We start from the raw sequence: 11,616 nt of genomic DNA, 5'->3' as shown, positions 1-11,616 counted from the left end.
ACAGGTTCGAAGCCAGCCTCAGCTACTTAGTGAGGCTCTCAGCTACTTAGTGAGACCCTGTTTCCAAATAAAGTATAAAAAAAAAATAGGTCTGGGAGCATAGCCCGGAGGTAGAAAAGCCCCTGGGTTCTACCCCTAGTACCACACAAAATAAATTGCTGCAGTTTATCTCAAAATATCATTTTAATTACAACTGTATTTGGAAAGTGTACAGCATGTCCTCAGGTCAACTCCTCAGATGGCAGCTGAGACCCATGTGAACACTGTTACAGGGTGGCAGTTTTCCCCTGTTCTTTTTCTTCTTGAAAGATTTCAGATGGAAGACACGGTTAGGATAAGCAAAAAAAAAGACTTATTTAGGCACCTGAGTGGGCAGTTTTAAAGGACAGATTACTTTCAGAAAGAAGCTCTATTTCTGAGAGTGGAACAAGGTGCGGAGACCTCCACGTGGTGAGTATGTGTCCAGTCTGGACACCTCCTTCCTCACCTGTCTGCCTTTGGGGTTAGTCGCTGCCCTTTTCCACATCACAGGTCAGCGTACCTGCACCAAACTCGCTATATTGGAAACCTTCCTATCAATGTTTAGGCAAAACCATGGGGTGGGAGGCTAAAATGGCAATGTAAATATGCTCATTGCCAAAGGTACTTTTGCACAAGCTTAGGGGATGGTATGCATCCGTATGTCCAACCAAACTGGTGTTTTAGCTTCCTGAGGTGGCTGGACAGGAATTTGCATATTGCTTTTTGTGAGGGCTGGCCCAGCCCCCCCTCACATCCATCCCAATCATTTCTCTACCCTGCACATCTCTAACCACCCAACGTAGCTATAGTGATGGAGCTGGATATTAACACAACTACAGGAGCCGGGCGTGGTGGCGCACGCTTGTGATCCCAGCATTCAGGAGGCTGAGACTGGAGGATCGTGGTTTGCGGACAGCCTCAGCTACTTAGTGAGGCCCTCAGCGACTTACTGAGACCCTGTCTCAAAATAAAGAATAAAAAATAGGGCAGGAGGGGTAGCTTGGAGGTTAAATGCCCTTGGCTTCCATCCCTAGACCGGAAAAAAAAAGCAAAACTACAGTATAATTTTAGAAACAATATTTGATAAAATACTCTAATACGTTGGTTTATTTTGCAATTCTATGTACTAGATTTAGGTACAAACATTATTCTTAGGAAAAGTCTGCATCTTTCAGCAGCTTGCCAGCGGGGGCAGGGCACAAGACCAGTTAGAACCAGCAAGGGACCACCCCCAAGGGACGGGAGAGCACCAGTAAAGCTCTTTATTAACTTGCCATCCGCTGCTGCCCAGCACAGTGGACAGCAAAGGCACGTTTCTGTAGACAGTCCCCGGAAGGTCAGGGTTCCTGTCAATCCAGAAAATCTAACTCTGTACAGTAAGAGAGAAGATGTCTGTCACCCATCCCAGGAGCTGGATGGCTGGAGCATCCAAAAGAAAGGGCAGTTCCCTGGCTGAGCCCATAGGGTGGTCCAGTGATGATAATTTATAGATAGCACAGGAAAATAGAATAGAGGATGAGGGAGAGAAGGGAGACTGAGAAACCAGAAGGCAGGAACCTTCAGTGACGGGCTATATGCCCTGCAAGCTGGAGACAAAATAAAGGGAGGAAAAAAAGGAGCTTTAAACTACGGACCACGAAACTAAACAACAAGCGAAATGGTAATAATTATTTTATTTTGTGGTGAACAGCCGAGTTTGGGGGCATTTCCTCCTGATTTTCCAGCCCTTGCTCCCCCTCCCCCATCTTCCCATGATGCCGATCAACCGTTTTATTCCGTTTCCCATCTTCTTATGCAATTGTTCCGGCCTCTCTCTCTTTACACACACATGATACACACACATGATCTTTAAAGAACAGAAAGCTTCTTATGTGTTAGAAAAAATGGAGGATCTGGTAATGCTCACAGCCACTACCAGCATGGCATGTTTTGACTGATTCGAGTTGGAGGTTCTAGACTAGTGCGCTAAACCCAGGCGAGTTACCTATCTCTCACGGAGCAGTTCAAAAGGCCTCGTAGGCATACAAATGGGAAACACCATATAAACAGTGAGAACACTTCTTTTCAGGTTGTTGAATTTCTTCCTTCTTAGTCTTAAAAAAAAAGCAACTAGACATCTTTCATCTGGACACACACACACGCACGCACGCACACACACGTATGTACAATAGTAATTAGCATGTGATTTTTAGCCTAAACATTACAAAGTTTGCCTCAGATGTGCCGAGGACCATCATGAAGCCTGTGATTACTCCTGGAGCGTGGTTGACTTTTCCATTTCTTAAAAAGCTTTTTTTTTTTTTTTTGCTGCTAAGTTCAAACACTGACATCAAGTGAGACGCCAGTCTTTATCCACTTTTTAAAAAGTAAAATATGTTGGAGTATGATACACTAGTATGAAGTTTACAATAACACAATTAAAATACATAAATTACAATGAAATAGAAAAGGCTTGCAGTTTGATCTTGGGGTGGTGCCTTTAGCAGTCATATTGCTGTAAAGAAAACAAAATACGTGTTAGTTTAGCATCGGGTTAAACAATGACATTTCTGTCCTTTACATTTCTGTTTGGGCAAACATGAAGCACAGTGACCTCAAGTTGAGCAGAGCTTTAGCCAACCATGAGGGGTTCACACAATGCTCATGACGTGTTTCCCGAACAAACCTGACCCATTGTCGCCTCCAGAAAGAGCTGTAGAAAGGGCTGGTGAAACTGTGGGACACCCATGCAGGCTTGGTTTTGAATGTGTTTGTGTGGGGCTGTAATCTTAGGGATTCAAGAGATAATTCCCTGGGAGTGTCTCACTGGTTTAGGCTTCAGTGGGTAAGTTCTCCAATTAAATGCTACCAACTTAGGAACTCACTGTCCTACACTGAAAGCCCCGTACTTTGAAAGTCTCTTTTGTCCTATAAACAAAGCAAACCCATCTTCCCCATTCCTGCAGTGATTCCATGGGAACACAGCCTATTTGCCACTGGCTCTGGGGACGGGTCACTTCCTGTCAAACTGCTACCACAATTTTGACCTCCCGCTTCTTAATGCCTGTTCCCAGTGCCCAAAAGCTCTCTGGCTCTAAGTCTCTGCCTCCAATGAAACTCAAGGCTAAAGATAGGCCGCCTTCGGGAATCCCAAGAGGCTCTTTCTCTGCCCCTCCCCAACCATGTTGCCTGCAAACAGCTCCACATCTGAAGGGTTCCCACTCAGTTGTTTTCCTAGAAATTGGGCAGAATCCCAAAGAAATTATTAATCTTGCTGTATTTGCCTGATAAGGAAAACTGAATTTCTATTCTCATTTCCCCTTAAAAAAAATTATAGAAAGTTTCCATTTGTTTACAGCAAAGTTTTTCATGATAGCAATGGATTTTTTAGTTTCCTATTTGGTTTTTGTCTTATTTGAAAAGAAGCTTAAGAAATCTTGAAGTAGAGAAATAAATGGTTTGAAAAAATATAAATTAAATACATATCCATTTGCCCAATTCTGTTTTACAGAATAAGACATAAAATAAGCCATTTTCTAGCCGGGCGTGGTGGCACACGCTTGTAATCTCAGTACTTGGGAGGCTGAGACAGGAGGATCACGGTTCACGGCCAGCCTCAGCTACTCAGTGAGGCCCCACCCCTGCAACTTTGTGAAACCCTGTTTCAAAATGAAGAATAAAATAGGACTGGGGCTGTAGCTTGGAGGTCAAATTCCCTGGATTCAATTCCCAGTACTGCAAAAATAAATAAATAAATAAATAAATAAATAAATAAATAAATAAATAAATTTCTAAAACTGAACCTAAGCTGGACTTCCATCAATTCAATAGTATGAACCTTTGGGGGGGGGGGACATAGAAGCAAGAACTTTCCCTGCCACAAATGCATATTTCTCCCCTAAATCATATCCTCAGGAAACAAGTGTTTCCTGGTTTTCTTTCACAGTGAAAAGCTTTTCATAACTGCTTTATAAAGGCACTCGTGACTCTCCATGTTTAGCTGTTCAGGCATTTTTGTAACTCCCTATGAGGAACGAGTGGTAGAAAACTGAGCAGGACAGCAAGTGTAGCAGATGGGTTAAAAGTTAGAGATTTGGTTTGGTACAAAATGACCAAGAATTTGAAGGCTGTTACCTTCTGACCAGGAGATCTTAGACATATTACAATCTTTATTATTATTGTTGTTGTTGTTGTTCTCACTATTAATATTACTATTATTCAGTAGTGCTGGGGATTGAACTCAGAAGCATGCTACCTCTGAGCTACACACCCAGCCCTGCTTTCATTTTGAAACGGAATCTAAGTTTCTGAGGCTGGCCGTGAACCTGCGATCTTCCTATCTCAGCTTCCCAACTACTGGATTACAAGTGGGAGTCACCAAGCCAGGTTTGATGTATTACAACCTGAGTCAGAGTCTCATCTGAAAAAAATGGGTCTAGCGCAGTGTCTGATGCAATGACTGTTGTCTCTTCTTGATGTGTACTAGTTGGGAACATGAAAGCAATCAAATTGGGGGCAGCTTGAGCACCTTTACTCTGTCTCTTGGACCAGAGCAGTGGTAGGGAAGACAGCAGTGGGTTTGGGCCCAAAGAGGGGAGCATGTCTACCAGCAGCTCATTCCTATGCAGAGAGAGCCAACTTCAGAGAACCAAGAGCAACCCTGAGACTCAGAGCCCTGGATGGAGGCTAACACTGGGAGCCGAGCTGAATGCTGGGAACGCATAGCCTCAGAGACCATGGAAGAAGAAGTGCTGGTAGATTGAACACGCTTGGTCCTGTTTGTTTTCCTCTGATGAAAAGAACGGTGCATTCCAGTAACTGAACACAGAGGGCCGGGCCAGGCCATTGTCCACAGGTCCTTACCTGTTGGTGAGAGCAGCAGTACCCACATATGCCTCCGAGCACTCCGTTGATTATTTGAATGAGGCACAAGATGAATTCGATTCCACCAAGAGCCAAGAGGATAGAAAACAGGGTGACGTTCCACTCCACGACGTGCTTGGGCTCAACGCACTGGGACCAGGTGGAGGTATCCACAAGGTACCTGGGGAGAAAAGGAGAGCTTCTGACACAAGACATCACCCGAGGGACATCTCATCAGCTGCCCTTTTGTATGGTGGTTGTTATACAGAAAAAAGAAATGAATTAGTTCAATATCCTGTGTTATAGTCTTCTAAAACATACCAATCCCCAAAATGGAGAAATTTAGGATCTTGTTGCAATGATGAACGTAGATGAAAACTTATAAACTTTGACTCTTAATATAGGATTCTGTGGTTAGAAATTCCCACCTTATAATGAATGTTTTTGTCTCAAAAACACATGAATTCCCTTAAACAAAGACAAAAATGCAAAAGCATATTAAAAATGCCACATTTAAAGCCAAGTAAAATTCATGTAGGTGTATGGATATAACCTAAGAGCAGATATATAAAAATGAAAACAATTCATCCATTAGGGTAGTAGGATTATGGAGAATTTGTTTTAGTTTTCCAATTTTATTGTTGTTTAATAGCTCTCTGTGTGAACAGCATGGCTTTGTAACTAATATCAAATTAATATTTATTTAGAAAATATCTCTTTATATTCATTTTTTATGTAAGTTAGTTTTTACAACTTTAATATGTTAACTTAGATCACTCATTAAACTGAATTTAAATCAATTCACTACTTTTGAAAGTTATTCAAATTCTAAAAAGCTTGGAGATTTGCTATGTTAAATTTGAATTGAGACATCTTAAACAAAATTGTTATTCATTTTTTATTTTTTGTGGTACTGGGGATTGAACCCAAGGACATTCTACCTCTGAGCTGTATCCCCAGGCCTTTATATATTTTGTTCTGAAACAGAATCTCACTAGGTTGCTGAGAATCTCGCTAAGTTACTGAGGCTGGCTTCGAACCTGCGATCCTCTGGTCTCAGCCTCCCAAGTACCGGGATTACAGGTGTGTGCCACCACGTCTGGCTAAACAAAATTAGTTTTGCTTAAGAATTAGTTGATTTGCAATGGGGACAACAGGGTTAAATCCAACTTTCATGATCCCCATGCATCTGTACCTATGTGGAGCACACTGCATTCCCTTGTGCATCAAAGATGGTTGAACAAAGTGTGAGCTGGACACTGAGCCAGAGCTGAGGACACAATGGTGAACCAGGCAGGGCTCTGCCCTGAAGAACAGAGTGGGCAATCTCAATGGGGAGTAAAGACACTGTGAAAGACCCCAGAGAAAGAGCATCTAGCCTAGGAAGAACACCTGCATGTGGGCCCATTCAGCAAGGCTCAGCTCCAGCTGCCAGAACAGTATTGGGCATATAGTAGGTACTCAACACATTTGAAAAGCAGTTGGTGTTTTTAAACAGGTAGGGGGACACATGTCCCAGTACTTGAGAGGCTGAGACTGGAGGATTGCAGGTTCAAGGCCAGCCTCAGCAACCTAGCAAGATCCTGTTTCAAAATAAAAAATAATTCCCAATACCACACACACACACACACACACACACACACACACACACACACAGACACACAAATTTAAAAATAAATAAGCAAATGAAAGTAATGGAATGATAAGTAGCAACCTGAAACCACTTTTTGAAATTTTGGTCAGTAAACCATGCCAAGGCTACATCTGACTTTATACGTTTACAACTTGAGACATTTTCTAAATGCCTGGACATTCTTTCTGGAAAAAAAAAAAATCTAGCTCTGATCACTTTCCCAGAATTTCAGCCTTTGCCACATCATAGGATATTTGGATTCTTAATGAAACAGGACTCAATCGTGTGGGAAAATCAAGGACTGACTTGAGTCCACAAAGAGGCCTGGTGTAATTCTTATCACTTCTTTCTGCTCCGGAAGGACAAAGGGGTTTGGAACTAGAGACCTAACTTTGGAACAGCTCAGTGGGCCAATCAAAGATTCAACTTGTTGATTAAAAACAAAAACAAAACAAAATGAAATTCCATTCTTCTGACCCTGATTTTCTAACACATCAGTGGAGCAAAAATCTATATTTTAAAGTTGCGACATCAAAAAAAATTCCTTGGCTTCATTTGACCACAAGAAACTAGCTAGTGGCTTAGCTTGGCACTGTTAATAATTCACATACTGAAATCTCTGGTCAGGTTTGAACGAGGAGAAATAGAGAGGAAGAGAAAGGTTTCTTGTAGAAGGTAGAGCAGGATATTGGGAGGGATATACAAATAACTATTAAAAAAAAATCTTTATAGGTCCTCCTACCACTCCCCACATTCCAGCTTCATAAGTCATGACTTTTTTTTAGAAGTAGTTTCATGCAGTAGTTTTGTGTATTTGCACATACATGAATAATCATTTTCTACTAGTACATTCAGTATGTTCCGAACAAAGATGAATCACATTGATGACAATTAGAACATGTACACTTCAAACTCCCCAAAGTGCCAATTTCTCATCAAAGGCTACCCTTGCATTAGGCACGTTGCAAGCTGGTAGTTAACAGTAACACGAGCAGTGGCCGTGCTCAGAATGTGTCAGTCTCTGCTACAGAGTGTTGCCTACACTGTCTCATTAATCCTCACGGCAACTGACGTTGGTTTTATTTTACACACAAAGAAAATGAGATACAGTTCACTTTTTTTTCTGTATGGAGAGAGTAGGTGTGAGCTGAGACTGAACTCAGGTCAAACTAATTTCAAGTTCATGACCTTCTGGCGGGAATATATATATATATATATATATATATATATATATATATATATATCCATATCACTATGATATGCTATACAATTCATGGGGGACAAATACCCTTGATATCAGGGCAATTCAAATTCATCACTAATATAATTTCCACTCATAAATCTCAAAACTGAACCTTTCAAAATTCAGCTTTGAAAAGCTGAATCAGAAAGACTTTCAAAAGCTGAATCGACTCCTGATGGGAGCATGTGATTCATCCATTACCACACACATCGGGTCCCATCCCCCTTCCTGTTTCTCTTCCTTTCTCCATAAATGGTAAAAAGTAAATGCCAGCATAAAACAATGGGACGTCAATTATTCTAATACTAAGGTTGTGAATAAGACCTTTCTCACTTAGCCTAATAATATTAAAGTTTGTGTCATACACCATTCCATGTGAGCATGTGTATAGATAGGGGCCATTGTTTGATTTTTCCTAGGTTTTTAAAAATTATTAAATCCATATAGTTGCCACTCTTGTTACATAAGGATACTATAACACTTTCTTATAAATAGTAAGATGTATTACATTTGCTTGGCCAATTTTTCTGATATAACATAGATGTTATGGGAACACTCTGCAGCTGGACTGCTGGGGTTCCAGGACTGACTGCCACCTTCTAGCTAGGTAGACTTAGGTTCCTTCCTTCCTTCTTCCCACACTTCTCCTTTCCCGTTGTAAAGTAAGGGTCATAGTGGAAGTAACCTCAGGAGGCTATTAGAAGGAAGCAATCAGTCGTGAATCTACTGACCAGCGCTTGGAATCTGCCCAGATCAGGGATTGGCCATCCATCCTTGGACACCTATTCCCTGAACCACACCTGAATCGGTGTGAATAAACACTGGCAAGGTGGGTGGATGGATGGATGGATGGATGGACAGATGAAGGGGCGATTTAGTTTCAAGGTGCTACCACTGTACAAATGGTGGAAAAGATAATGTTCCCAGGTGTAGGGCAATTACATACTGTCCCTCCGTGTCAGCAAAGGTGTAGTTCCACTGGCCATGAAAATCAAGACATAGTGGTCCTTCCGCCAAGCCCAGGGCTGCCACAATGACGCAGTAGCCAGAGCCTGCGATTCCGATGAGCGCAGCCAGGACAGAGGAAAGCAGCTGAGGAAGGAGAAACACAAGGCGTGAGCACGGAGCATCCCCGCGGCGGCGTCTAGGGGAGGGATCACTTCCGGCGAGCCCGGACCTACCGCACATCTCTTGCCGCAGTTCTCGTGGCCGCAGCAGCCACAGCAGTCGTCCTCTTCCAACCCGATGAAGACGAAGGCCGGCAGGAGCATCTGCACAGGAAGCAAACAAACTGAAGTCACTGTCCTTTTCCAGGTTCGTGTACGTCAGATTGAGCAGCTTTTAGCAAAATACATTTATTTTTGATGGTGTCGACTAACTTTAAGTAGACTTCCTATCTCAAAGGAACTAAAAGTCCCAGGAGACACAAACTCTAAATGTAATATCCACTTGTTTTCGTTTTCATGTGCTGTGTCCAAGCACTCTTTTGGGTGAGGATATAGAACGGAAGGGGTAAAACGATACCCTAAAAATGCATTTATCCACAAGCATTCATAACATAGTTCCAGAGGCAAATTCTGTTTTAGAAACATTAAACCCAGTATTTTGGGGGGGGCAGGGCTACTGGGGATTGAAGCCATTATACTTCCAAGATATACCCTTAGCCCTTTTTACTTTTTATTTTGAAACAGAGTTCCACTTGGTGGCTAAGGATCTTGCTAAATTGCTCTGAGGCTGGTCTTGAACCTGTGATCCTCCTGTCTCAGCTTTCCAAATAGTGGGATTGTAGGCATGTGCCATGATTCCAAGTTTAAGCCCCGTCTTTGATTTTTTTTTTCCCTTTAAAATGTAGACAACACCAGCGGGGCATGGTGGCGCACACTTATAATGCCAGCATTCAGAAGGCTGAGACTGGAGGATCACGGTTCATGGACAGCCTCAGCTACTTAGTGAGGCCCTCTGCAACTCAGCGAGACCTGGTTTCAAAATAAAAGAATAAAAAAATGGGGCAGGGGGTGTAGCTCGGAGACCAAATGCCCCTGGGTTCTATCCCCAAACCCGAAAAAAAAAATATATATATATATATTAGACAATACCAATATTTTTGTGTGTATTTCTGTGTGTGTGTGTGTGTGTGTGTGTGTGTGTTAGAGAGAGAGAGAGAGAGAGAGAGAGAGAGAGAGAGAGAGACAGAGACTGACTGGAGGTTGAACCCAAGTGTATTGTAGCTCTGAACTCCACCCCACCCCAAGTTTTTATTCTTTATTTTGAAACAGGCTCTCACTAAATTGCAGAGGACCTCACAAGTTGCTGAGGCTGGTCTTGAACCTGCAATCTACCTGCCTCAGCCTCCCATGAACTGGGATTTCAAGCCTGCGCCACCATGCCCAGCCCAACAAATCTTTAATAGAATAACTGAAACTATTTTGTAAGTGAGAAAGATGAAAGCTATGTATAATAAATATGATCTGCTTCTCTGCAGATACAAATGCAGTTTTAGTGTAACAAAGTTCTTTAAGGAAGGTAAGTATAAAATACTTGAAGTGTAAAGTCAAAAGAAACTTAAACAAGTACCGTGTTATAGTAAAGATTATGATTGTGCTAGTGTATGATAATTACATTTATGTTAATGATTATGTGAGCATGGTAAAGATGCTTCAATTCAAAGCAGATCTGCAATGCCATAATTAGTTTATTAGGTTTAAAGGCTTGAAGTTGTTTTACTTGACTAAGAAAAAATAATCTGTACAGTATCAACGGTTCCATAAAATTTCTCTTTAAAATTCTTAATCCCGGCATTTTTCAGTAGCGAACTCAAGTTTGCCCACATTCTTTCTGTGCTGAGGTTGAAGCTAATACTTTCAGCTCCCAGGTTGGCAGGCAAATTCCTCTCACTTCAATTAAAAACAGACGTTGGAAAAAACAACTCATTCCACTATTAGCTGCAGACGCTGACCTGCCACTCTGTAGGAGCTTTTCTGGACACCACACCCCAGAAGAAAGCCTACAGTTTGCTCTGTAATAGCAATGCATTCAGTTCCTTAGGTATCCCTCTCACTGATGCTTGAGAATAAACAGCCGAGAATTTGGAGCCGAAACTGTTGATTTAGAACTAGTCTACCCCTCTAACCTTCCAGAGCACATGTTAAATGACTATCCCCTCCGGCACTAGAAACCCGATAGTCCCTCAAATCTGGTTTAAAAGCAAATCTGTGTTTTCTAGCTGTAAAGTAAGAGAGTTTCTCAAAAAATAAAAAAGTACTTTTAGTTAAAAGAGGATCTATAAGAACAACATCTAATAATAAAATTAGTAAAAAGCCTAACATAGCCTTTGTGTGACCTGCTTCCAAAAGAACGAACAGTAGCAGCAACAACAACAAAACCACTGGATCTGGAAACACGCCCCATAGAAAACTTTGCAAGAAAAATCACCTTCGCTTCCAGGAATCAGGGGAGAGTGTTTAAGGCTGTCAGAATTCGGGATGACTTACCAGCACGCCCCCGCCTACGATGCCAGAAAAGAACCACACGAAGCGGCTGAGGTGGTTCTCAGAGGCATACTTTGTTTCTCCATTGGGAAAGTACAGCAAAATATTAGCTATGATGCAGAGGACGGCCAGCCCCACTAGAGAATGTCCGATGCATCGCGCGCACTTTCCGTAGCACATGGTGGCGGTGGCAGCGTAGGAGTTTGTTCCCCTTCTTTGTGTCTTGGCTCAGGGATGTCCCAGATCAGAGGAGACTGTGCCCAGCTGTGCAGAAAGCAAAAGCACCTCCCAGCCCATTCCTGCTACTCTTAAATACTGCCGGCTCTTAGTCAGCGGTGGATGAGGTCCTCTGTTCTCATTGGTCCTCTTTGCAGGCTCCGGCTAGGGGG

The 11,616-nt window shown here is 42.3% G+C and overlaps 1 protein-coding gene across 1 annotated transcript; it reads right to left on the bottom strand.

Annotated features, from left to right (window-relative positions):
• Positions 1–2,242: 2,242 nt before the first annotated feature.
• Positions 2,243–11,407, bottom strand: TM4SF1 (transmembrane 4 L six family member 1; the record flags this gene model as incomplete). Its single annotated transcript, XM_080695490.1, has 5 exons — positions 2,243–2,515; positions 4,864–5,044; positions 8,686–8,831; positions 8,921–9,010; positions 11,231–11,407. 5 exons carry the CDS (start codon positions 11,405–11,407, stop codon positions 2,501–2,503), a joined length of 609 nt encoding a protein of 202 aa, XP_080551616.1. The 3' UTR covers positions 2,243–2,500.
• Between the last annotated feature and the right edge of the window lie 209 nt (positions 11,408–11,616).

Source organism: Muscardinus avellanarius (genome assembly GCF_963383645.1).
Source record: "Muscardinus avellanarius genome assembly, chromosome: 5".
Lineage (NCBI taxonomy): Eukaryota > Metazoa > Chordata > Mammalia > Rodentia > Gliridae > Muscardinus > Muscardinus avellanarius.
This window is presented reverse-complemented; position numbering and strand designations above follow the sequence as displayed.